Consider the following 27,932-nt stretch of genomic DNA (forward strand, 5'->3'; position numbering starts at 1 on the left):
TTTTCTAAAAAAATCTATTTTTTTAAATTAATTCAGTTTGATTTTAAACATTTTTATTTAATTAAATTGAAAAAATCTTATAAATAATAGTTGATAAGAAAATAAATTTATATAATTATATTAATTTTTAAAGATTTTTTAAAAATTTAAAATGATTTTTTTATTATATCTTATTATATTATATATTAAAATGATTATATTTTTAGAAAATGTATTTTATTTATCAAAATCTAAGTTTTAAATTTTTATTACCAACTTACGTCTTCTGTCTTCTGTCACGTCTCACGCGCCGAAACCCTAAACCCCCCGCCGCGGCCGCCTTCTTCTTCTTCGACAGCGCGCCCTGTGAGCTGCCCGATAAGGCCACGCCGGATTGCCTCCGACGTCGTTGTCCGATTCATCCGGAGGTAATCATTTCCAATCCGTTCCATTCCGTTCCGATGCGTTCTTTTACCGTTATAACGTCTGAGAACGGCGTTTCAGAGCAAGCCACTTATTTTCCGGAACTTTGGAACGGCGTGTGGCATTCCCGTGCCGGAACGCCCGTTCCGACGAACCATGATCTGTTTCTTCCCTATCTCTTGGTTTTGCTTCTCGTTGTGGCTAAGATGTCGTTGGCAGTGTTGGCAGTGTTTATTTAAGTCCGAAACGTCTTCTTTATGTCTGTTAACTTCGTGAAAATTGCTTCTTTTTTTCTGATCTTATTTCATTTGCTTATGTATTACTTTTTTGATTTCATTTTGTGTAATGTATTCATTTTAGGCAATTTGGGTGATGGGAAAAGGAAACAAAAGACCAAGAAAAGATGCAATAAGTGGAAGCAAAATCCACTCAAGTGACAAGGATGCCTTAAGAGACACTCACATGGATGATGAGATTGATGAATGTAAGAACTAATATTCTGCCCGACATATTTTAGTTTTTTTGGTATGACATTTTGTAATGATCTGAGTTATCTCAAACTTGCAGTTCATAAGCAACGGGATATCGTTCCCTTTGATGTCAATGACGATCATGGTGAGATTTGATACAATTATAATTCCTTCCAGCATAGATTCTTTGAAATTCCTAAAGTTTATTTGTTGCATGGATAGATGAATCAGAGGATGAAGATTTAGTGGAGCCTGTATTTGAGTTTGAGGTGAGAAGTATATATAGAATTGATACTAGAATTGTTATCTATTTTTTTTTGTGTTTATATTTTTAGAGTTGACAAATTGAATGTTCCTTTCCCATTAAATCTTATCTACTACCAAGTGCTTTTGGTTTTTCACTATTTAACAATAAATATACAAATATAGATTCAATTATTTAATCTATTGTTGATTGGGCAAAAATCATAAGAGTTTTTTTTTTTTCATGAATATCATAGGGGTACTATTCTTTTAAAATTACTGAAAGAGCATTCCCTACATTGTCATCTGCTATTATGCCCTTATTTGGTTAGTTTACATCAAGTATAGTTAAAAAAAAAACATCCTTAACTAGTCATTCCCACCCCCTTTTCATGGCCATCTTCTCCTCCTCACGTTCATCTGCATTAAAGCCCTCTCCTCCTCAAGCTCTTTCTCAACCCTCTCCCCATCAATGCCATATCCTCCACCATTGGGTCTCCTTCAAGCCCTCTATTGTTTGCAAATCTCACTATTTCATCACGTGTCTATTCATTTCCACCTCCCAGACCTTCCTCTCTTCTCTATCTCCATGCCTTTTGTTTGTTATTCTGTTCTATGGGCCAAAACCACCTATTATTTATCACAAACAACTATGTTTTTTTTAAAAGAAAAGTGCTTGGAAAATAATACCTATTATTTACTATTATTGTAGTGTTAAAATGAATAGTTGAATAATTTCATGCCAAACTATTTATTTTTAATGTTGAGGGCTAAGATTTCCATCCTTCATTACAGCAACACCACTGTCACAAGAACACCTTCAAGGCATAATAAGGAGGGATCTGTGGATCTGACCTTTGACATGGCAACTGTTACAATTAGACAGCTTCTTATGAAATTGTTCATTCTTTCTGTTGAGAGAAAAATAACTCCTATCACAAGAACAATATCAACAAGTTATTCATTCTTTACCTCTAAAAATAGCAAACAATTGCAATTGGACAATTTGACATAGAATTGTTTCTTTCCCTATAGAGGGTATATATCACAAATCTTCTACATACAACAAGCATGTTATAAGAACATATTCAAAAGCTAACAACATTGAATTTACCACTAACAAGTGCACGGTGAAAATTGAACAATTTGTTAAGAAATTGTTCCCTTTCCCTATTGATTGCACAACTCATCAGTCTTCTATCTGAATCAATAATTTTGGTACTAAGAGCACGTTTGTAAGTGTTATTATGCACTGTAATTAAACCAACATTGATGGCTAGAAAATAATCTATAGTCTAACAAAATATAACAAGAAATTCCTAATGAAAAAAATTTAAACAAAAATATTAGACAAATGCCAAACATAATCCTTAAATCATCTTTCCTCATGTTATTGCTAAACATACAAAAGTGGATCTCAAATTCTTCATTTTCTCCAAATAAATTTTCTTTTACAAATAACAATTTTAGAAAAAAATTATATGGTATTCCCCCTTGATAATGACCGGTTACAAGTGAATAGTTTAGTCAAAACTATTCATTTTGATTGGAAATTCATAATAACATACTTGAGTGAGTCTTGGAGGTGAATAGGAACTTAAGGAGCTTTGGCAGATGGGAAGGGACCTTAAGGATGGAAGAGCAGAAGCTTGACAATAGAGGTGACATTGAGAAGGAGAGTGTCCAGTGGCAAGGACCTTAATGAGGATAGGAAGAGATTGAGAAGGAGATGGTTTTGATGCAGCAATTTAGAAGATGCATGTGAAGAGGTGATGTGGTAGTAGAGGAAGAGATGAAGTTGGGTAGTTGAGGAGATGATTGGTTTGAGTTTTTGTTTTCTTTTCATCCAGAATTGGTTTAAACTAAGGTTGAAAAATCTCGAGTTCTGTCAAAGTTTCAATTTTTGATGGGAATGATACCACTTTTGGTATCGTGTCGATGTTTCAATATATGATGCTGATAATGGATTGAAGACGAAGGAAGTAGATGAAACATAGGAAAGAGATATTGTTTGTGCTTAGCATGGTTTTAAATCTTGTACCATGCTCGGTGAAATTGTTGAAACATATTATTTCGGTAAATTATTGAAAGCCGATACCACTCAACATAGACAATGTCTTTTTCCTTTGCTTCATTTCCTTCCTCCTTCAACTTCCAATCTGTCATTGGCATCATGCATCGGAGCGTTGGCACAATATTGGAACTATATCTTTCTGATCAAAGATTGAAACTACGACATGTGCCGAGTGGTATCAAGTTTATGTGATTTTCCAGAATGATACGTTTCAACCATTTTGCTCGATATGGTACGAGATTTCAAATCATGGTTTAAATCAGTTCCATAAGACCATAAAGCAATATTTGGTAGATGGTATAAATTGGGGAGTTCGTGTTTTCAAAGATGTAGACTCCTTTGATATTAGTGAAAAAGAGGGGGGTTATTATGATTTTTTTACTGTAAGCAATATGTATGTGCATGCAAATGCATATTTTCTGCTAGTAATTATTCAACTCACATTTCTTATATCTATCCTCTTATGTTGATTTATTTATTTAAGTCTTGTTCTTTTATTGATGTTTAGGGTAGTGAAGATGCTGAGATTGAGGAGGATGAGGATGAGGATGAGGATGAGGATGAGGATGACAAGGAATTTGATGGGCCTAGTTATAGTATCAAAGAGAAAGACTTTGCTGATAAAAGTAAGTATGACTTATAATTTTATTGAGATCTTATTCTGTTTCCAAATGCGACTTAATTTAAATTTTGTTCTATAAGTATCTTAATGTAAGCAAAGTACATTGTTATTCCCCACTCGTTATCCTTCAGCAATATGATCTATAATCTATTTCTTTGGCCCTAACAGTATAGTATGTAGTGATACTTAACTGAGCTCTTACAGTTATTTCACATTTCATTTACTCCTAGTGTTAGTGTATGAAATATTCATATTAACAAGGATTTACTCTCTAGGACATGGTTTGTAGAGCCCCCACTTTTTACCCCAGCGATATATGGTGTGTCTCTCGAGCACTAACATGATAGTTTTGTAGTGATACTTAACTGAGCTCTTATAGTTATTTCAAATTTCATTTGCTCCTAGTGTCAACATAAGAAGAAGCACATCAACAAAGATTTGCTCTCTTTTGATGTGGCTTGTAATTGTAATGTACCATGTGCTGGTGTGATGGACATAGTTCTAGCATGCTTTAATGTTATTTGCCTTTCGGTTCTCATGATGTATATTGCTTTGCCATGTCTTGGGATGATTTTACAGGAAATATTTCTTTAAAAGGGTTCAAGAGATGACTATAATGATAATCCCTTATCATTAGTTTTTGCAAAATCACTATAAATTTGTGCTATCACACTAGAGCTTGATGATTCTGAAGCTTTTAATGCCAAAAAAAATAAGGAACAGAAGTCCAACTTTTTATTTTTATTTTTTGAAAAAAATAAAAGGTTTAGTAAAACATATCACAATTTAAACATGTGATTTTTTAAAATGTTTTTAGCATGATTTAAAATCTCATGCCGTACTGGCTAATTTCGCCCGCCAACCGAAACAACAACGGCACCGACATACTCCGCTAGACTAAATTGTCAAAATCAATATTCTCTTTCTCTATTTTTGATGGTTACTTCAGTGCTAGTCTGGTGGAGAGCCTTGGCGCAATGGTAAAATTGTTGCTGCATAACCTTGTGGTCATAGATTTAAGTCGCGGAAACATTCTCTTACAATGTAAGGCAAGGTTGCGTACATTAGACCCAATGTGATTCAACACTTTATCGGAACCTCGCATTGGCGTGAGTGCCAAGTACTGAGTTGCTCCTTTTTTTTTTAACTTCGGTGCTAGTCGTGTAGTCAGTCTAGGAAGAGGCTTGATTGGATTTTCAAACCTATCTCCTCTTTCTCTTTTTTGCTCAAATGAAAAATCTTTGTTAGCCTTCTTTCTCCCATGCTTCCATTGGTCAACAACCGATCAACCACCAACTTTTTACATTTTTTTTTCACTTCATTAGAGAAGATAGGGCAGACCCATCAAAACAGGACTCAGCTCATTGTTTGGTTTTGAAGATTGTGCTATCTCAGAAGAAGGTAGGTTCTAAAAATTCTAGACCAGTTCCTTCCCTAATACAGAAATTGATTGTCTAGGCTTTAATTATGCATATAGGATTTCAATGGTTTGAATCACAAAATTGACAGTCATATAAAGTTGGTAGCAGATTATTGATAATCACGGTGTTAATAAATTTGGTAGCAGATTCTGGATGATCCCATGGTTTGAGTTGTAATCCTGCAATCACAGTGGCAATAATTTGTAAAATCCTAAAGAATAAACAGCCAATATAGTTGTTATTCTTCTCTATTCTATTTTTACTTAGTATTAATCTTTCTTCTAATCTTGCATATATGTTGAGACATGCATATAAATTTATTTTGCAACTAAGTGTTCATGTGAAATTTCACATGGTTTACTTTTCTTTTGTATGATTTATCTGCGTTCATAGTAACAATAGAAAAATACTCATCTTTAATCTTATTCCAGTTGAAAGACAAGCAAGATATCTAAAGCTTAAGTTTGGAGGCAATGATGATGGTGATGATGATGATGAGATTGATGATCCTGAAGAAGATGAAGATCAAAGAAAAGCTATATGGGGTAGATGGAAGAACTTATATTATAGTGCTGATAATGTTGACTATGAGGTAGTGAATGTTTGCTCACTCTGATTTTCTGTTCTCCACCAAGCTATAGTATGGTATAGATTTGTTACTTAGCCTCTTTCTATGTTGTGGTATCTATTGATTTGCAACTACAGCTTCAATCAAGTGATGAAGATTTTCCTATAGAGGAGGAGGCTGAGGTATTGAAGATTCAGAGAGAGAAGGCAAAATCCCTTTTGATGGAAGATTTTGGCCTAGAAAATTATGAACAAGATAATACTAATTATGATAAACAGAATAAAACATTCCAGGTTAGATATACTTTTGCTTTGGTACTGATTTCTTTCGTTTTGTAATTAATTAATTAGTAGTATGAATTTTTTAGAGCGAATACTCAAAAATTTCAAACTTACACCCTTTATTTCATAAAATATTCTTCTATAAGAGAAAAACTTGGTTAACAGGAGGATTTTGTTAGAAAGGCAGCTATAATGAAATCTGGTTTTGAGGAAAATGATCCGTTTAGAAGTTTTGAAGAAATTAAGAAAGACATTACTTCTTTGTCAAAAGAGGAGCAGATGGATATCGTACATAGGTATCTTCCTTTCATTTTTTTCAGTCTAAATCTGCCAATCTTTCTAATAGAAGCTACTATTTTAGAAAAGCTTATGTTATATGAATCTGATATTCTCTGCAACCCTTAAAAAAATTGAATGATATAGACATGTATTTAGATTACTTTTGTACAGTGGAATGTCTATGGAACATGGTTCTGGAAATTAGCATTTACTTTTGTACAGTGGACTGAATATCAAACATGGTGTCGAAATTAGCATCACTATCAATGTATGACATTCCAAAGCTTTGGTATTGCTTGCATAAAAAATGAGATCAAGAAAAGTAAATTTAAATTGCAAGAAAATAAAATATTTTGTTTTTTTTTATGTTAAATTATTTTTTACTATAAGTAATTGCTATTAGTAATATGAATAGTAACAATTGGGAATGATATCAATATTATATTTATTAAGTTTGTATTATTTTATATAAATCGTAATCTAATTAATATTAATCAAATAATATTTATTATTGATAATACCAATTCTTAGTGTAATTACAATAATTCTTTTATTTTGTATATTAATATTTTAATAACCTTAATACTTGTTTGTAATACAACTCTGACTATTGCCACTACTTACGTGTTGTTTTCATTTGTTTAGATTCCTCATAGTAGAGTAACAACCCTTGTTCAATGCCTTCTCCACTGACCAATCACTCTAATCATCCTTAAGTTGAAGGTAGATCTCCTTAGTGAGCTTCAAACATTAATGTCAAAGAGCCCTAGCATGCCACATGAATCATTATGGCAATAACAATCTTCTGTTAATCAGAACATCTTGCAATAACTGCTCTTAGATCTAGAGTTTGGTGATATATTTTAGGTTTCAATTAGAGTCTGAAAAGATTCTCCTATTGGAACTGTCCAATAGTCATAATGCTTGCTTTTTTCGAAGAAACATCCATTTTCCAAATCCAGCCCCCTTCCAATAAATCTAAGCCTATTTTCATTAGCAACTTGTCGAGTTTCTTGATGATGCTTGATTTCTGGATTAAAATTGAATTACTACTTGTTGAGTTTGATCTAACTCAGTCATTCTAAATTGTACAGGGCTGAATAGATGACATAATCAAATTACAAATTCCTTGTACAAAAACACAAACAGCACAAATGATTAGTAGAGAGAGTGTGCTCATTTGTGATTGATTGGTATGTCTGATAAATTAGCAATGGAAATTAAAGAATGTGAAGCACGGCATAAACATGATGATTTTATACCGTTACTAGATTCCTACTTCCTATAGCACGTTCAATATGTCATTCCCATAATATCGACTATTACCATCCTATAGAATAAGGCAATGTGGTAAGCCTTTATAGTCCATTGGTAACTTTATGACCTGGCTTTGAGGATAACCCTTTGACTCAACTTTAGGATTTCACAAGTTCATTTCCTTAAGATATGAAACGAATGCAAAGAGAGTAAATTACTATGAGTTTGTGGGTTGAAGCCTTATAATACTTATTGAAGCTCTTGGATTCTTTTGGGCATTTGTTGATGACTGGCACATGAAAATTAGAACTATCTTCGTTAATGTTTAGTGTCCAAAAGCTCTCTAAGAGCTTATATAGAAAAGCTCCAACAAACACATTTTGAATATCACACAAATAACAATTGGATGCCAATAACTCTTTTGCTAGGAGACTGCCACGGGAGGGGGTTTGTGGATTGCTTGTGGATTTCCCAATGAAAAAGACCATCTGTTTAATGCATAGGCAATTACCTTCTAGTAACTCACTGTAAGTTAAATTACTTCTTCTTCACTGTTGGTTATTTAAGGTCCAAGATTTGAGCCGGTTGATTACAATACTTGGGAACACTTATGAGGCTTCAACAAGCAAAACCTAGATAGCTCCCCTACTACGTGGATAGACATAACATTGTTACAATAATGTTACAAATATCAAATGAAACACTAAAATTATAATCTTATAATAACTTACAGTTCTCACATTGTTAGGACTTTAGGTCCTTGAGTCCATGGAGCTCCTTCCTGAGCTCTTAGTGCAAAACCCTATCTGAGCATCACCTCGATCGAAGGCATCATTTCTCAAATCCACCAAGATTCTCCATGAGCGCCATTGCAGTTACCCATACCAAGTAGCTCTCAAGTTCACAAGCTCCTGGGATCTTCATCTCCACAACCCGATCCAAGCCTCTAAGCTTCAGTTCATTGAGTCAAAATTGCCAATTACAATTGCTCAAAGCTATTTTGTTATTTAAAGGGTATTTAAGGTCTTTAAAATTCTACATGGTTTGGCCAATTTTGTCAAAAGATTTGGTTAGCATTTTTACAAAAATTGGTCAATTTAACTGATCCTTTGGCTGGTTCAATTGCTTATCTAATCTGATTATGGAAGCAGCCTGGAGAGTACCCAGGTTCATTTGTTTCTGTTTGGACTGGCTGGTCTAATCCCAGTTTAATAACTATGGTCACAATAATTAATGCATAGCAATGCTTGACATTTAATAGGTAGTATTCTTTAAAGACAGTTTGCGAATTACAAATACAGTAGAGAATAAATACATATAATTATTACTTTATCATTTTCATATTACAAAACCCACCAAGTTCTCTGTCTGTACAATTTAGCCTATTTATAATGTTATTGATTAGTAACTACCATTTTTTTTAAATATCATGTGGGCATTGAATATCCAATTAAATACTTGTACAAATATTTTTTAGTAAACTATTTGTGTACTTATGTATCTATAAGACTATAACAATATATGTATGTGCATAACTAATAAATGTACAAATATTAATCATATGTATGTATGTATATAACTAATATCTATTTGTCTAAAGAAATCATGAATCTAATATTCAATTATTTTTAGTATGAACTTCTAGTATAGTTAGAAAAATTAATAATTGATTTTTTCAATTATTGTATGCTGCTAAATATATAGAAAAATTATATAATCTCATTTATCAAACTTGTATTATATAATGTGTAACAATATATTCATTTAACAGCAATTAATACACCATTGCGATTTCATCTTTTATTACTTCATACATTCCTTGTTTTCAATATTAGTTTAATTTTCGTGATCTTACTAATACTACTGACATGTCTTTGAATTACCTGATCCTGATACTGGTTTCGATTTTGCCTACCATGCTCTAGATATTGGAAGGTTGTGATTGTTTAACAGAGTTGAAAAATCCACATTGTCATTTGACTAGCTGAGTATCTTAGTTCTCTAGATAGAATTAGTGTGTTCAAGTTTATAAAGGGCTGTAAACAAGCCGAGCCAAGCTTTGAGTGTTCAAGCTTGTTTGATACGGTAACCGAGCCAAGCCACAAAATGAACCAAGCCATTGAAATAATTGTTCAAACTTGGGTTGGTTTATTTATTATGTGTTTGAACTTGGTTCGAGCTTGGCTTGAGTTTGGTTCATTTAGATGTTATCGAGCTTTTAATTAAAGCTTGTTTGCTTGTTTGAAACTTTTCCTTGTTTGATTGGTTATTGAGGTTGATAATTCAAACTGTTTGTTTATTTAGTATGTTTATTGTTCACTAGCTTGTTTGTTTAATTTAACGAGTCATTCAGGCTTATTTATTTAATTTATGTATTGGACGAACATAAATAAGCTCTTATCAAGCCGAATACTAAGCTTGTTCATGTTTAGTTCATTTACAACCCTAAGTTTATTTGCCTGGTCGAGTTAGTCAACATGGCTCAATTTGCCTAATTGGGTCAATGCATTTCGCTCACTGTAGTGGACAACATCACCCAATTTAGTGGGCTTGGATTGCCTGGTTGAGCTGCCTTGTTTGTCATGTCGAGTTCATTGATGTGACTTAGTTCACCTCACTTTGCCCACCCTATGAATTGAGATTGCTTAATTGGGTTATTGATCCAGAATGGCTTGCTTGGCCAAACCATTGTGGTTTGCTAAGTATGCTTTGTTGGGTTTGTTTGGTTAACTAGTTGGGTCAAGTTAGTTTGGTTCACATGGTCCAATCATTTAAGTCAATCGATTGGAATAGCCAGGTCAACTTAGTTTGGTTGGTTGGGTTGATATGGCCATCCAAGTTCTCTAATAAATCAATTAACATAACTATTTTTTTCTGCATACTAATTTATGAATTTAAACTAAATATATTTGTTAGCGATGAGATTCTCATTCCAAGTTTTAGATTGTGGAATCAAATCACTTTATCCAAATGCTGGAAAGAACACCATTTCATTCTAATGCACTTCCATAGACCAAATTGAATATAATCAAAATGCATGTGGCATTGCCTAGTTGAATATCTTGAACGTGTTAGCATTTGTTTGTGATGCGATTGTGTTCTATGTATGCAATTTGAAATTTGTTCTTTGCAGTTCTGCTCCAGAATTGGTTGGTTTGCTTTCTGAATTAAATGAAACTCTTGTCGAAGTTCAAAAACTGAAACCAGCCCTTCTCAAGGTAAACACTTGGTTATACTTCCCTTTTGTAATAGCTCCAATAAAAGAGTTCTTATCATATATCATTCTTGCAATACCTCCCTTTTTCAGTTTCATCCATGACAGTCCTCAGTAATTGAGAACACTGCAAAGTAATAATAATTACCGCAGCAAATAAGTTCAATCAAGTGTGATATTCAGAAGTTGGGCAATGTGTAGGGACCAAAATATGCATAACCAGTAGAACAGGATAACTACCATGATACACATAACCAGTAGAGCAGGATAACCATGATATATAGTCATCTTTAACAGTCTTATGAAGAGGACCCTAGTATCCTTTTTTTGCTTGTGGAGGAGGATGGCGGCTCATTCTTGCAACATGCATCTTGTGCCTTCTCGCTTTTCTACTGGTCTATTGGTGTGTGGGAAGAAAAATTTGGCTCATTCCAACTGGCGCATAATGAAATTTGATTTATTGCTGTAGCCTATGAACATTTAAATGACATGGAGTCAGGATTTTATTTATACATCTTGCCATATAGTGTTCATCTAATGGTACATTCTTATCGAATTAATAGATTATTAACATGTTTTAGTAACACTGATACTGCACCAACAAGGAGAACTACCTTTGATGTTTTTTTGTCAATATGGTGCTAGAGTCAAATTTTCATCCTAGCATGGCGTTACAGACAACTCACTGTGTGATGCTACAAATTACAAAATGATCTCTTGGTCATATACTGATGGATCAATCTTTTTGTACTTGCATCTCTGCACAGAGTTTTAACTTGTTTGTCTTGTGATTCCTTTTTAGGATCACTAATTTGTCTGTTTTTGTAATATAAGAACTTCTGTTAATACTTGCTCTATTTTCTGGTTTTGCTGTTTTATTACTTAAATCAATGTTTTCTTCGATACAAATACGCTGGGATTATGTTTCTTTTTCTTTGGCACACTTGCAGTTTGGGCAAAGGACTGACAGACGTAGAGTAGGAATGCAATTTGAGGAGGTAAAATATGTTTTATTATTGGTCTATTGCCAGACAATAAGTTATTATCTCCTTCTCAAGTCAGAGGGGCACCCTATTCGTGATCATCCAGTAGTATCACGATTGGTTGAGATCAAGGATCTGTTGGAGAAGGTGCATTTCTATTTATTTTTTTCAAGTATATGCACAAATTGTAAATTGCCTTTTCTTTATTTATTCTTTGCTGGTTACATTTCATCTTTCTTAATTATGTATTATATCATACCAATTTTTTCAACAGGTTAAGTTGGTGGATGTCAACCTTCCTTCAGAGTTAGAGAAGCTTGTAAATGCTACATCAATCAGCTCAGACAATGTGCTTATAGGACATGTACCATTAGAAGACAAAACTGAAAAACATAGCTATTCAGCAGAACCAAATAAAGTATAATTTGTATTGATTAAACATCACATTCTTATTATTTCTTATACTTCTCTTTATAAAAATGCAGGATTCTGAGAAACATAACTCATCAGAGGATGCTAAAAAAATCAACCCTAATCACCTAGAAAAGGTTTTCATGAACAACTTGATAAGCTTGTTTTGATAATTTGAATTGGTAATGTACTCAGTGTACTAACAACACCACATAATCATGAACCAGCATGCTAAAATTGGCATTCAAAGTTTGGAAATGCTGAAAGTAAGAGCAAATCTAGAAGAAAAGCTGAAGCAGAAAGGTATTTATAATATAACAAAGTCAAAACCTGAAAATGTTCAAAATGGTGATCAGAAGGCTGTTAACAAGTAAGCTAAGTTTTTTTACACGACATGTCTACTCCCTTTGGTCTTGTTAGCTTCAATCAACTTTATGCATTAAATATTGTGTGGAGAATTTTTTATTTCTTAACAGATGGTGTGGAGTATTGGAGGATTTTGATGATGATGTGCAGCAAATATCGGTTAATTCCAAAAGCATTTCTACTTCATCAAAGTTGCGGAAACCTTCTCAGTTATTTGGAAATAAATCAAGCAAGACAAAGGTATGGCTTTCTTAAATCTCAAATATTCTCGATTCTTCATGTTTGTCATTGTGGCATGTTGATTTATGTTACAGCTTTTCTTTAGAGTTCTTTTATTGATTAGTTTCCAAGATCAGTTCAAGTACTATGAATAAATTTTCCGGTCAGCATTCAAGTTCCCAATTCCCTATCACTTAAGGCTAACAATTTTGGTTTAGTTTACCCCTTAAAGTAATCTTTCCAAGAGTTATGAAACTAAGATGGTTTAAATCGCCACCTAAAGGAATCCTAGGAAATGAGAAAGTAAGACAAATATGAAGATAGAAATAATGCCAGGTTTAACGTTTGTAATTAAGTTAATTGAAACATTAAAGTGAATAGTGGTTAGTAAGAAACTAAGTTTTGGGCTTTGAGGACTAAATGCATAATTAACCCAAAATTTGGACTCCTATTGAGCTCTTGTTGGCCCTACTCATTAGGTATGGATTGCCCAAATGCATCGTTCTACCCAAGTGCGATTTAGCTATATGATACTTAGGAGAAGTATGCTTACCTTCCAGAAGGAATCGGTAAGTCAATGTCTGATGATCTGCTATTGAGGTTGCCGATGTTGCTACTCCGAAGATATCTTCTTGGGTACATAATACTAGGGAAGATGTCAATGTGGGTTTTGGTGGAAGTGGTATAGTTTTAGAAGATGATGGGAAAAAATCAAGAATATGACATCAGAAAACACAGAAGAATGAAGAAAAATTGCATCATAATGCCTATTAACTCTTTTGGGTGCACAGTCAAGATTACTTGGAATGATAAAATGAACAGTTCGTGGTCTAAATTTGCCTTGTTCAGATCTAAGAATATGAACAGAGGATAAACAACCAAAACTGCTTGGTAGTAAAGGAAAAATAATTTATTTCAGATAAAAATGCGGAATGAGTATTTTACTATTGAGTGCAAAAGAATGATTAATTAGGTAACTAAGAAACTTATTTTTGTAATATTGCTTTGGTATATGCATATAAACCATTTTAAAAATGCAATCAAGCAGATATCAATTCTTACATTTTGCAATATCATTCCATTGAGGAGCATACACCTTTATGGTTGTGTGGATAAGGCCTTGGGGAATATAAAAGCTAGTAAAAGTTGGTTGCATATATTAAACGTAAATAATCGCCTAAGAATAATGAGGGATACAAACAGAGTCTTGTCCTTCATGGTTGTGTGGATAAGGCCTTGGGGAATATAAAAGCTAGTAAAAGTTGGTTGCATGTATTAAACGTAAATAATCGCCTAAGAATAATGAGGGATACAAACAGAGTCTTGTCCTTCAATTGGAATATGAAAACCATCAACAATAGAAATAGATAGAAAGGTGGAAAAGATAAACAATTTAGATTTACCTGTCATATATAAAGATGTACTTGAACCAAATAATCCCTGAAGTCTTGGATTTTACCTAGAAAGTAGTACTATAAGTTGAGGTAGTTGTAGTAAATTTTGGGGAACTTAAGTGTATCAAAGTGGCATCTTAAAATTGGTTATATTTGATAGATCTGATAGTTTTTGTTTTGAATGCTGGTACAGAGTTGGAAGATGTCATGTTGTGTTATGCTCATACTTTATTTAATCCTTGATATCCACTTGATAGTAGCCAATATTTGGAAGATATCATGTTATGTCAAATTTTCTTTGAAAGTAAAAAATTTCGAGTTGGATTAATATTAGACAAAAGCTGGCTCCATCTGGCCTAAGTTCATCATGGCAGCTTGAAGTATTGCAAGATGGAAAATTGTCTCTAGCTATCTTACTTAGACTCGTCTATGAGTATCTCATATAGGTGTTAGAGCTAAGTGTCTTGGCATGTCCACTTCTAAATAAGAATATTGAATCCCAACTTGAAAGTGTCGGAGTTGCCATTATATGATTTGTACACAGTTCACAGAGGGAGTAAATGAAGAGTCTATCAGAGGTCTTGAGTTGATTGCACTGGTTGCATTGTGTTTGTGTGAGGTGAGATTATAAACAGTAAAGTAAATGGTAGGGTGGATTCAAGCACCATCAGTAATTAGACAAAGATTCCGGGGTGGTAGCAACTCCATATGTCTTAATAATATTTATTTAATTGTTTGTTTATTAGGATATTTGATCTATTTTTATCAAAATTACCAATTAGGTATATTGTAAGCATATTTTAAATTTTAACTGTGCATCTTATTATTCGTACCATATTTTCTATTAGTGTTTTTATTGTGAATAAATAAGTTATAGCTTATGGTTTGATAACTTCTTATTATGAATTTTAAGTTTATATACATTTTATGAATACCTTTAAACCTCATGAACACTATTTTGTGTTTACTGGTGGTGCCTTCCATAATTTTTTGTATCTAGCTTTAAAGATTTAATTTGGCTTCAAAGTTGTTTTTAAATTTTCAATTTAATTCTGATTTTTTTTAACCCAAGTATTTGAATTTCTCATTGTGCACTTCTGATTTTTCATTGACATGATTTTGTGCTGCAAATGAGAGCTAACTGAGGAAAAGTGTGACAAGTGGCATTCCTAAACATGAAACTTCCTTGCTCACTTTCTTCCTATTTTAACCTTTTTCATTTTTTTTCTAATTTCCACTACTCTTTGAATTTTCTTATACTGAGATTCAAATTAGCTTGCTAACTGATTAATACTAACGGCAGAAATTTGATTACATGCTAATCAAATTTTATTCCTAGTCATCCAAAATATATTTTCTTCAATTTCATTTAACTATTAATGGATTCACTGAGAAATTGAAAAATAGGATCAGCTTTGGCTGACATACTTAGTCTAGCAAAAAAGGTGGAGCTAAGCTGCAAACTAAGTCTAACATGAAAAGTGTAGCCAAGTTGATGTGTGATATTGAATTTACAAAATCCCATACTGTGTCAAACGAAATGGTTGAAATGTATTGTTTGATAAATTATTGAAATTGGTACTAAGACAATATCTTCTGTGTCATTGTGCTAATCAAGTTGACGACTACCATTTCATGTGAACACTTAAGTCTCTTTAGCATGCTAAAATTGAGGTAATGTTATTATTTTTTTTAAGTTTGTATGATGTCAAAATCTTAATTTTCCAAATGGAAAGCAAACATCTATATAACTGTCGTATTTTTTTTAATCTCTTTCCTCCTTTCACCTCTAATTCGTTGTTGGCACCATATGGTGAAACGTCAGCATGATACTGAGACACTATTTTTCTAATGAAAGATTGAAATATTGACACAAACTCTAAATTTCGAACCTCGGAATTCAACAACTAGCTAAAGCAGAAAGTCATCTTCCTTCCTATATTGTAATTCATTGTGCACTCCTCTTCCATCCATTAGTTGAAAGCCCAATGTAAATATTTATTACTTAGTGCCTGTTTGCCAACAATTTTTGTCACATGCTATTTTACTTATTTCCTAAAGCATCAATGTGTTTTCCATGTTGCGTCCTTGTCCTATTATTCAATTTGAGATAATGTTCATAGGTTATTCTAGGAATAATTAATTTTAATCTATTCTACATTAATGCACCATGTCTCTTATATTGCCAATTTGTCATTGCACAAACTTTTTACTACCTTATGGAAAACCAAACTTTAGAAGTTTAGTCCCATGATGTGCTTATTGGTTAACTTATCAACCATAGATTCAGATTTTGGATATTCACATTGATAATTTTGACGAAATACTATGTAGACAACGATCATTTTGACGTGATACTATGGAGATCTTAATTCTAATAAACATTCTAGCTCAAGTCTTATATATGTGTCGAACACCTATACTTCAATTAATTGTTGTCCATACAATTAATCATTTTATATACAGAGACAAACTTTTCCTTTTATTATCCATACAATGAATCATTCCTATGACTTTGAGGAGCAGATATTTATTTCGGGAAACCATTTTTTAAAATATTTTTGTTAAAAACATAATTTTAAGAGTTCTTTTTCTAGATTGTCTCTGGTGGTGATGATGACTTGCCAAAAAGAGATGATATTGGTGAAAGGCGTAGGCAACGTGAACTGCGAGTTCTTGCAAAGGCAGGAGCTATAGATGACAGTGATCTGGCCCCGGATGAATATGGAGTTACTGGTGGGTCCATGGATGACACTAATGTCCAAGAAGCAGATGAATCAAATGAGTCAGAGGATGAATTTTATAAAGAGGTAAAAAGGCAAAGGGTTGAAAAGCTCATGGTTAAAGCGGAAAAATATGCACGGTAGGTTTGAAAGAAAACTCAAAGTTCTATGGGCTCATTGGGGAAAAAAAAATAATAGTGCTCTCCGGGATTCTCATTTTAATTTTTAACATTACACAGGAAACCAGATGTTCCACCTGCGGGAGCTGAAGCCGATGCTGATGGTAAGAGACATATCACATATCAGGTGTGTTCCTTCCGCATGTTCTTAGTAGAAATATCTCACATTCTCTTTGAGATGTACATTTTGTTGAGTTTACATGTACATTTTGTGTCACAGATGGAGAAGAATAGAGGGCTAACTCGTTCTCGGAATAAGCTCAACAAAAATCCACGGAAGAAATACAGGGTAATTATTAGTTGTAATGTGTATACATCCAGGATAAAAGTTCTATTGTATAGAGTATACACGCTAATGCCTTTGTTGTTGCAGCATAAACACGAAAAGCAACTTAAAAGGAGAAAAGGGCAGGTGCGTGAAATTAGGAAGCCGAGTGGTCCATACGGTGGAGAATCGACTGGAATCAACATGAACGTTAGCCGGAGTATTAGGTTCAAAAGTTGAGGATGATGAGTTTTGGGTGTTTGTGCTATCTATCAAGTTGTTCATTTTCAACTGGACTTGTTTCCTGTTGAGGGAGGGTATGTGTTGTCTCTTGCCGGTGTGCTATCCGTCTATTAAATCTTTGAGTATCAAATTTGTAATCTTATTTTTTTTTCACCTGCAGGCAAGAGAGGCATCTGAAAGAAGACTTAATACTGCACGATAAATATTTTTGTGAAAAATGATATGTATTTTTCAAAGCATTTCCGAGGAATGTTAGTTGAGGAAAAACAGAGGTTTAGTGCCGCTGATATGCTTGATTTCATTCTGAACATACTAATTTTTATAGGTATTTTTTCAATTTTATTGATTAAACAAAGTGGACTACTAGTATTTTAATGCAATCCTATGAGGGACTTGCAGTCAGGTATATGAAGTTTCTGTCAATCTGGGTATTTGAACTTTCCATCAATGTTGGTCCTAAAAAAAGGGTTTATTGTATACTGTCGTGATTTGTTTTATAAGAGGTTATTTTTTAAGTCATACTATAATAATTTTATGATAGCTTTATCATGCATTTTAATGCAATTATATATGTATATATCACACACGTACATGTATGAGATTGTTAGATTGAGTGATGTGTGTGGAAGCCTCTTAAGCCTAGGGCCGCCTAGTGCATGGCAAGGTTTATAGGTAGGGAATTTTTTTTATAATATCCTACAGTGGAGTGTGGAATTCCGAATGCAAATTTATCGTTGAAAGACGCTTTACCGTTGAATCAACCTAACGACGACATTCTGCTCCCGGCTTATGCAAATCCTATACGGCCACTAAATCAAGTGGTTATTATTATTAACATTATGTGATTTTTAGTATTACATTAACGTTGATTTAAAAAATATATTTATAAACTTACAATATAATCCTACACTATCGTCTGATAAAATCAATAATAGTTTTCTAACAAATTATGTAACTTTGTTATTTAATTTTTAAAAGTAAATATTAGTATATTGGGGCCTGTTTGGAAATGAAAAAACTTTTTAATTTCAAAATTTAATATTAAAGTTAATATAAAAAAATGTTATTAAATCCAAATCATGTCTGTAAAACTATGTAATGCATTTATGCTCATGAATTTAAATTTGATAGTTTATTTCATGAAATAACCATGAGATTTTTCTAGATTTGTACTCTATCTATTCAAAATTCATTATTCAAAATTTATTATTCTCAATTTACGTTATCGAATTTAGATAGGAAGACATAAATATATTAAGGAGGCTTAAGACTTCTTGGAATACATTGATTTTAGTATAAGTCATTCAAAGTCCTCTAAATTTATTAGTCAATTTCAGATGAAACTGGTTAATGGACTTACATCATTTAAAAATTTAAAAGTTTGATATTTTTAGAATAGGAGAGTCCTAAAAATTATTGATGGTGTTAATTAGTGAATATCATTATTCTAGGATTTATAATGAGCTTGTGACAAATTTTATTAAGCCTTTACCGATTTAAAAATTCATTGATCATGATTTATGATATTAAATTCAATTACAAGACATAAATATATTAAAGAGGCTTCTACGAATACAGTAATTTTGATTTGAACTGATTTGATTTGAGCCTTTACCAGTTTAAAAATGTTATATATATGTGAATGAAGAAGAGGTGGAAAAAAGATGAAACTCCATTATGAATGAGACTTTGGTCACACGTTAGAAGTTTCAAGGTATATTGGTTGGTTTATATTGATTCACATGCATTGATGATGCGAACAAATGCATGGGGAGAAGCTCTCTCTCATACGTGGATGCGCAGGGGGTGTAAATCCAGGGCTGTCAGATTGTTCAGTCCATATAAACTTTTTTGCTTCTTATTTGTAACGAATGCATTAATTAGAGATTAGCGAAACGATCATTAATGTTGCATGTTGTTCTGAGCTCTTATATAAGGAGACTGTGACTACAGGCAAAAGCTTATACACACACAAAAGCAGAAGCTCTCCACCTACGTTACCTTCTTCCTCTGTTGTGCAACTCTTGCTCGGCGGTGTGAGCACAACCTGCACGCTTCGAATGCCGGATTGTTCGGTCCGTGATCTTCAATGCTTGGTGGGAATCATTGTTGCCACATAGACTTTTTTGTTGTTTATTTGTAACGAATGCATTAATTAGAGATTAGCGAAACGATCATTAATGTTGCCCCGTTATTCTTAGCTCCTAGATAAGGAGACTGCGACTACAAGCAAAATGTTACACACACAGAGAAAAGCAGAAGCTCTCCACCTACGTTCCCCACTTCCTCTGTCGTGCAACTCTTGCTCGGCGGAGTGTGATAGCAGTCAGGTACCACTCAGTTTGCCTTGACCATTAGTGTTTGGTGGAAATCACAGTTAACCGTTGTATCCTGGGAAACATGCGACCCGAGTATATCTCAAAGCACAGCTGGAGGTGGGGTGAATATGTTTTAAGGAAACTGCGTCCAATGCAGACCTTGATAAGCTTGCTCGGTCGGCCGCTTGCCCCGCATGGTCGCTTGCCTACCCGGTCAGCCTCTGTGTCCGTCCGGTTGGCCTCTTAGTCCCTTGGCGACTCGACCTCTCTTCCCGGTCGCCCGGTTCTCCCGCTTAACCTCTTGCACGATCGCTTTGTCTACCCGCTCGACCGTTCACTTGCTTGGCCTCTTTGTTTGCTCGACCGCAAGCCTATCCAGTCACACACTCGCTCGACCGCTTAGTACACTGCTCGGTTGATCACTCAGATTGATCTGCTGCTCGACCGCTATACCCAGTCGGCTAATTTTCCAGATCAATCACTCAGACATATCTACTGCTCGATCGCTATACCCGGTCGACTACTATTCCCGGTTGGTCACTCAGTCTGCTCTACTGCTCGATCGCTATACCCGGTCATCTACCATACCTGGTCAGTCACTCAGACTGATCTGTTGCTCGACCGCTATACTCGGTCGACTACTTTGTCCAACCGACCACTAGTTTGTTCTGTTCGCTCGACGACTCGGGTACACTGCCCGCTCAGGTCCTTTGCCCAACCGGACGCTCGACCTCTCAGTCCACTCTGTCGCTCAACCATTGTGTAGTCTGGACTCAGCGCTTGACATATACCAACCTCTGCTGGTAATTTGAGATTATTTACTCAGGTCATTTTGACAGATAAGTAAATTTAATTCTATATATTTAAATTCAGCTAATTTCCTAATATCACCGGTAATAAATTATTTTGTCCAACAATAAATTTTTTGTTTATAATTTATGCTATTGAATTCAATTAGAAGGTATAAATAGATTAAAGAGGCTTTCGGAAATACATTAATTTTTATTTGAATGGATTCAAAATTCGTTTTTGTCCATCATGTCAAACGAAATTGGTTGATGGATCTACACCATTCAAAAATTTAAAATTTGATATTTTTTTTTTTTAAATAAGAGGACTACTATTAACCCATTGATGGTATTAGTCGTTGATTTATTCTAAGTCTTATAATATACGTGTACAAATTTTATCTAGCCTTGTAAGTTTAAAAATTTATCACTCCCAATTTACATTACCAAATTTAGATTTATGGGCATAAATATATTCAAGAGGTTTGTAGGAATAGATTAATTTTGATTTGAAGTTATTCAAAGTTCTTAATTCATTAGTTAGTTTTTGATGAAATATGACATGAAAGAAAAAGAAAGGGTATTTCAAAAATATGATACGTGGTGATTTAGATATCATAAAATTTAGATATGCCTAGTGGGAATAAAATATGGTATTATCATTGTTGAAATGGAATTTAGATATTTTATATTCTTTTTTCTATTTTTTATTTGTTTATAATGAGATTGATGAATGTAAGAATTAATATTTTGTCTGATATTTTTCAATGACCTACTTATTTCAAATTTCGCGTTCATTGAAAATTTCAATGATTATTTGTTGCATGGGTGGGTGAATCCATGTATATGATTTAGTGCTCTACAGCATATAGTTCATAGGATGGAAAAGATCGGTCAGATTCACAGAAGATAAATATTATCTTCTGTTTTAGTGATATGTACAATCATACTGATTCTATTCTGATTTTAAATCAATTCTAAAAAATCATTCTCCATCATCCAAGACCGATTTGATATTTTCAGATCATCCAATCATAAAAAATATAAATAATTAATTAAATTGAATAACATCGAGTCTGGAATCTGGAATGATCGATCCGGTCTCATAAAAATTTTCCACGGATTATCAGAATAAATCGGGAAACGCTCACAGTGGACAATCCAAAAGTCCAATATCTTTTAATATACTTTCAGATCATCAAATCATAAGATCATAATAGCATCCGAATTCGATTAGACAAATTATGTCCGAAAGCCAGGAGAGTCTAAGTCAAATAAATTAATTTAAAGAGAAAGCGAGGGGAGGATAGATCCTCTAGATCGCTTTTTGTAGTTTAAGAGATGATCCTTTGGCATAGATTGATGAAATGAATGATCCCCATTCATAAAATAGGTGGAGACCATTCATCCTCACAAATTTATGAAAAATGGTCTAAAGGATGGTCCTTTGGCATGAATTAATGAAATGAATAGTTCCTATTCATAAAATAAGTTAGGATCATTCATTTCTACCAATCTATATCAAGGAATTATTTGTTAGATCGTAAAAAATGTTTCAGAGGGCGGAGGCTGAAGCGAGGGAGTCGAACGACTTCGGTGGAAACAGAGGGAGGAAGCAGAAACACGTACAACGTTAAAAGCTACTTAAAAGGGACAGACAAGGCAGTGGCAAACAATCCAACCAAAATGAACCGAATAATTTTGAATTCGGTTCGGTCTAGTTATAGCGAACCAAAAGTATAACTGTAATCACACCGTAATAGAATCTTTGAATAAATAAATCGTGGCAAAGGTGTAATTCGCCTCCTATTTGGGTAGTGTCTTGTAAATTTAGTTTGATCAAATATCATTAACATCATACGGCTAACATTGAATGAAAGAGAAAGCTATTTCGATCAGAGGCGTCCAATATCTCACGGGACGCGCTATATATAGTGTCTTCCGCATCAATCTAGGGTTTCAAGGCTATACTCGGCGCCGCGCTTCCCATCTCCGGAGGTAGGCGACCCCCTTGCACTCCAACCATCTGTTTCTTCCATTTCTCTTCATGTTGCTTCTCGTTGTGGCTAAGATGTCGTTGAAAGCGCTTGTTTGAGGCCGGAACGTCTTCTTTGTGCCTGTTGACTTCTTGAAAATTGCTTCTTTTCTCTGATCTTATTTCATCTGCTTATGTATTATTTTTTTTTTATTTCTATCTTTTTTCTTCTGCAGCTTGCGTCCTATATTTGATAAACTGTTTCTATAAGGAAGTTAACATACTCGATCTCGGTTACTCGCATCGGTTTTTAATTTATTGTAAGATTATTGTCTTCAAGTTCACGGTCATAAAATATATAACATACACACAACACAATTCGAAATTTAGCATAGAGAATTAATAATCATCGTCGTCAGGTTCATTATCAATCCTTGTGAGTGTCAACTACTTAGGGACTATTACATGGATCTTATTCCCTCATTAAACTTTTCCATTAAACGTTATGCAAAATTATATTTTTATGTAACCAATTTCCTTTTGCACTTAGATGCAATGGGAAGCAGAAGATCTGTCTGTGTGGCCTAGTGATCTATCCTCACAAATAAGGGATCTTTATACTTGAGGCTCTTTACACTCTGAATTAAATATCTAACCTTGCTATGTCTTAAATCCTCAAGGTTGCAGTGTCCAATGTTCCTTGGGGGGCGGGGGGAGGGAGATGTCTTTTGCCTTTAACTTATTTTCTTCATTCAATTACTTCTTAGAAGGGCCTGCTTTATTATGTGTAAGAAGTTCACATTTTGATTGTTGCCGAATCACAACAACAAATATAGTCAAGTGATGCAACTTCTATAATTTTATACTGTAATTTCAGACTGTCTTTGTATGACCCGCGATTAGGATGCTCCCATCTTTTTGGTTCATGTATTTATTTGCTGCCTTTCAGATCTTATCCTTATTCCATGTGGGAATGACCATCTTTGGATATGTGTTTGATTCAAACTGTACATGTACTTTGGTTATTGTTATTGCTCATTACATAAAAGAGTTGTCTGAATTCTTTAATTTTTGTTGTGTGTTTTTTGTGTGTGTGCAGCATTAGGGTTATATGTTAACAAATTCAGTTCATTTTCATGTTGCAGAACATAGCATTTGTTGTCTGAACTTTAAAGACAGTCAAGATGGTGAAGTTCACGGCTGAAGAGCTCCGCAGGATTATGGACTTGAAGCATAATATTAGGAATATGTCTGTCATTGCCCATGTTGATCATGGTAACGAAAAAAAAATATTATCCTACATGTTTCCATTAGGGCTTATGCTCACTGATTTTTAGATCATATGGTTCCGCTAGTCAATCTTTTTGTTCTCCTATTCATTGATTCATTCATTTGCTAGTTGTTATAAATCCATGTGTAACTGCTAGGTTGGTGCATTTGGGAGAATGTACTACCTATTATCTCATAAATTATATTTTTTGTTCCTCGGTTAATTGTTTCTCCCATGTGGACAGTATTTTCTAACATATTATTTTACTGACTGTTTGTGAACTCACACTGTAATTGGAAAGACTTAAAGAGGCTAATGTATATCATCTGTTTGGCAACTCATGTCATCTGATGTAGGAAATTACTAGCTTGTTTAAGGTTACTTGATATTTTGTAATGCTTGTTTTTCCTTAGTCATGTGTGATCATTTGCTAAGTAATAATTATGAATCTACATGTATTGGTTGCCTGCAACCAAAGTCAGTATATAACATTTGAGTAATAACTCTTGTCTGCAATTTGATGTTAAAAGGATCATAAGCTGTATCCTTTGATTTTATTTATTTTAGGGGTTGAGTACAACCTTTCAGTGAATATTTCATTGGCAAATTTTTCTCTGGACGTGCAGGTAAATCTACTTTGACAGATTCTCTAGTGGCAGCTGCTGGTATTATTGCACAGGAAGTTGCCGGAGATGTTAGGATGACAGATACACGAGCGGATGAAGCTGAACGTGGCATTACAATCAAGTCCACTGGAATTTCTCTTTATTATGAAATGACTGATGAGTCTCTGAAGAACTTCAAGGGTGAAAGAGCTGGAAATGAATACCTCATTAACTTGATAGATTCACCTGGGCATGTTGATTTTTCATCCGAGGTCACAGCTGCTTTGCGTATTACTGATGGTGCGCTAGTTGTTGTTGACTGTGTTGAGGGAGTATGTGTACAGACTGAAACAGTTCTTCGACAAGCCCTAGGAGAAAGAATCAGGCCAGTGTTGACCGTCAATAAGATGGACCGTTGCTTCCTTGAGCTTCAAGTTGATGGAGAAGAAGCATATCAAACATTCTCTCGAGTTATTGAGAATGCAAATGTCATTATGGCTACTTATGAGGATCCCCTTCTCGGTGATGTCCAAGTTTATCCAGAAAAGGGGACTGTTGCCTTTTCTGCTGGATTGCATGGATGGGCTTTCACCTTGACCAACTTTGCAAAGATGTATGCAACTAAGTTTGGAGTTGATGAGTCCAAAATGATGGAGAGGCTTTGGGGTGAGAACTTCTTTGACCCTGCAACAAAGAAATGGACTACTAAGAATTCCGGCTCTCCTACATGTAAGCGTGGATTTGTTCAATTCTGCTACGAGCCGATTAAGCAAATTATTGCCACCTGCATGAATGATCAGAAGGATAAACTATGGCCTATGCTGCAGAAGCTTGGTGTCACCATGAAGTCTGATGAGAAAGAGTTGATTGGGAAGGCATTAATGAAGCGGGTCATGCAAACTTGGTTGCCTGCCAGCACTGCCCTTCTTGAAATGATGATCTTCCACCTTCCTTCTCCCTCCAGGGCACAGAGGTATCGTGTTGAGAACTTGTATGAAGGTCCGCTTGATGATATTTATGCAAATGCAATCAGGAACTGTGATCCAGAGGGACCTCTTATGTTGTATGTCTCAAAGATGATTCCAGCTTCTGACAAGGGCAGGTTCTTTGCTTTTGGCCGTGTTTTCTCTGGAAGGGTTTCAACGGGCATGAAGGTAAGGATTATGGGGCCCAACTATGTTCCTGGACAGAAGAAAGATTTGTATGTTAAGAGTGTCCAGCGAACTGTTATCTGGATGGGTAAGAAGCAAGAGTCTGTGGAGGATGTTCCTTGTGGAAACACAGTTGCTATGGTTGGCCTGGACCAGTACATTACCAAGAATGCAACGTTGACCAATGAGAAAGAAGTGGATGCTCATCCTATTAGAGCAATGAAGTTTTCAGTTTCTCCCGTGGTTCGTGTTGCAGTGCAATGTAAGTTAGCTTCTGATCTTCCAAAACTCGTAGAAGGGCTGAAACGGTTAGCCAAATCAGATCCCATGGTGGTGTGTACAATTGAGGAATCTGGTGAGCACATTGTTGCTGGTGCTGGTGAGCTGCATCTTGAGATCTGCTTGAAAGATCTGCAGGAAGATTTCATGGGAGGAGCAGAGATCATTGTCTCCGATCCTGTGGTTTCTTTCCGTGAAACTGTGTTGGAGAAATCATGCAGGACTGTTATGAGCAAATCACCAAACAAGCACAACAGACTCTACATGGAAGCCCGGCCTATGGAGGAAGGCCTTGCTGAGGCAATTGATGATGGCCGTATTGGCCCCAGAGATGATCCTAAAGTGAGATCGAAGATTCTATCTGAGGAATTCGGCTGGGACAAGGATCTCGCCAAGAAGATCTGGTGCTTTGGGCCTGAGACTACTGGTCCAAACATGGTGGTTGATATGTGTAAAGGAGTTCAGTACCTTAATGAGATCAAGGATTCTGTTGTAGCTGGATTTCAGTGGGCTTCAAAGGAAGGAGCATTGGCCGAAGAAAATATGCGTGCTATTTGTTTTGAGGTGTGTGATGTGGTGCTCCATGCTGATGCTATTCACAGAGGTGGCGGTCAAGTTATTCCAACAGCGAGAAGAGTCATATATGCAGCTCAATTAACTGCCAAACCAAGACTTCTTGAACCAGTCTACCTGGTGGAAATCCAGGCTCCTGAGCAAGCTCTTGGCGGTATCTATGGTGTCCTTAATCAGAAGAGAGGTCATGTCTTCGAAGAGATGCAGAGGCCAGGGACTCCCTTATACAACATCAAGGCGTATCTTCCAGTCATCGAGTCATTTGGTTTCTCTAGCACTCTGAGGGCTGCCACATCCGGGCAGGCCTTCCCACAGTGTGTGTTTGATCACTGGGACATGATGTCATCTGATCCTCTGGAGCCAGCATCCCAGGCTGGGCAGCTGGTGGCAGATATCAGGAAGCGCAAGGGCCTCAAGGAACAGATGACTCCTCTCTCCGAATTTGAAGACAAGCTTTAAGTTAATGTGTCTCGTCATGGTATTTTCATGTACTATCGCTCTGCGGCCTCATCTTGTATCACTTGTTGCGAAGTTACCTCCCTGTTTCATTTACGGATTGCCTATCTATTTATCGTCTTGAAATACTTTCAACATTATGATATTGTGCTTCTACTCTTAACAGACTATTTGCAACGTGAAATAAAATTAGACTTGAGTTTGTAGTTCTTGGACAATATGCTTGCTGATTAGTTCAGATTGAAGTTTGCTCATGCTCAAGTTTGTGGTGTGAAAATCGTTCTCGTGTTATATACCACATGCCAGTTTGTTTCCTAAAAGAAAAAAAGAATCCACGATCACCAAAAGGGGTCCTAAGACTGATTCAATGCATATGATTGAGCTTTATTGTCTTTGTGATCTATCGTAAAATTTCTTTATGGGCCTATTCTGATCTGCAGGCTCTATGTCTGGTATAGTAAACGATAGGGCATGAGAGTTTCTGATGCACAACACAATAAACCTGGTTATTATAATGAGCCACACGATAGTAATTTTATTGTTGCACTAAGGTTCCTTTCACAACTCCTCAATAAATTTGTTAAACTTGTCAAACAAGAACATATCCAATATCTCTTGTCCTTCTTTCTTGAGAAACTCAGAAATTTTCAAATAAATACCCAGACGCGACTCCGTAGAACAAAGCTCATCAAGGCGAGCGAATCAGCCATTGAAAAAAAGAGGAAAGCAAACATCAAACTTAAAAACACAGAGCGAAAGCTTTTTGCCTGACTTAACCCTGCGTGCCGTTCGTGTCAGTGTCACCTTCAAGCTGAAGAAGAAAAAGAACACCAAGGCAATGGCTCCTCCATGGAATCAAACAGACCTTCACTAGGAGAAGGTGTCGACGAGTAACTCGACGAC

At 35.0% G+C, this 27,932-nt stretch overlaps 2 protein-coding genes across 2 annotated transcripts; both read left to right on the plus strand.

The window, feature by feature from the left end:
- Positions 1-251: 251 nt before the first annotated feature.
- On the plus strand, positions 252-18,133 carry LOC121996607 (something about silencing protein 10-like). The gene is made up of 19 exons (XM_042550623.1): positions 252-407; positions 763-886; positions 970-1,017; positions 1,095-1,141; positions 3,698-3,815; positions 5,664-5,824; positions 5,938-6,093; positions 6,247-6,377; positions 10,751-10,835; positions 11,782-11,961; positions 12,089-12,232; positions 12,300-12,362; positions 12,453-12,595; positions 12,702-12,831; positions 16,802-17,067; positions 17,167-17,233; positions 17,327-17,395; positions 17,480-17,688; positions 17,775-18,133. The coding sequence occupies exons 2-18, from the start codon at positions 775-777 to the stop codon at positions 17,609-17,611; spliced, it is 2,052 nt and encodes a 683-aa protein (XP_042406557.1). The 5' UTR covers positions 252-407; positions 763-774; the 3' UTR covers positions 17,612-17,688; positions 17,775-18,133.
- Positions 18,134-22,591: 4,458 nt separating this feature from the next.
- Positions 22,592-27,247, plus strand: LOC121996608 (elongation factor 2). Its single transcript, XM_042550624.1, has 3 exons — positions 22,592-22,718; positions 23,841-23,970; positions 24,592-27,247. The coding sequence occupies exons 2-3, from the start codon at positions 23,880-23,882 to the stop codon at positions 27,030-27,032; spliced, it is 2,532 nt and encodes an 843-aa protein (XP_042406558.1). The 5' UTR covers positions 22,592-22,718; positions 23,841-23,879; the 3' UTR covers positions 27,033-27,247.
- The last annotated feature ends 685 nt before the right edge of the window (positions 27,248-27,932 follow it).

Source organism: Zingiber officinale, chromosome 6A (genome assembly GCF_018446385.1).
Source record: "Zingiber officinale cultivar Zhangliang chromosome 6A, Zo_v1.1, whole genome shotgun sequence".
NCBI lineage: Eukaryota > Viridiplantae > Streptophyta > Magnoliopsida > Zingiberales > Zingiberaceae > Zingiber > Zingiber officinale.

What these genes read in the sequence shown, in the direction of transcription:
- LOC121996607 (XM_042550623.1), top strand. Translation starts at nt 775, where the DNA reads ATGGGAAAAGGAAACAAAAGACCAAGAAAAGATGCAATAAGTGGAAGC. An exon ending in TGAAACCAGCCCTTCTCAAG is followed by an intron (nt 10,836 to 11,781) that starts GTAAACACTTGG and finishes GCACACTTGCAG; the next exon opens with TTTGGGCAAAGGACTGACAG. An exon ending in AAAGCGGAAAAATATGCACG is followed by an intron (nt 17,068 to 17,166) that starts GTAGGTTTGAAA and finishes AACATTACACAG; the next exon opens with GAAACCAGATGTTCCACCTG.
- LOC121996608 (XM_042550624.1), top strand. Translation starts at nt 23,880, where the DNA reads ATGGTGAAGTTCACGGCTGAAGAGCTCCGCAGGATTATGGACTTGAAG. An exon ending in CATTGCCCATGTTGATCATG is followed by an intron (nt 23,971 to 24,591) that starts GTAACGAAAAAA and finishes CTGGACGTGCAG; the next exon opens with GTAAATCTACTTTGACAGAT.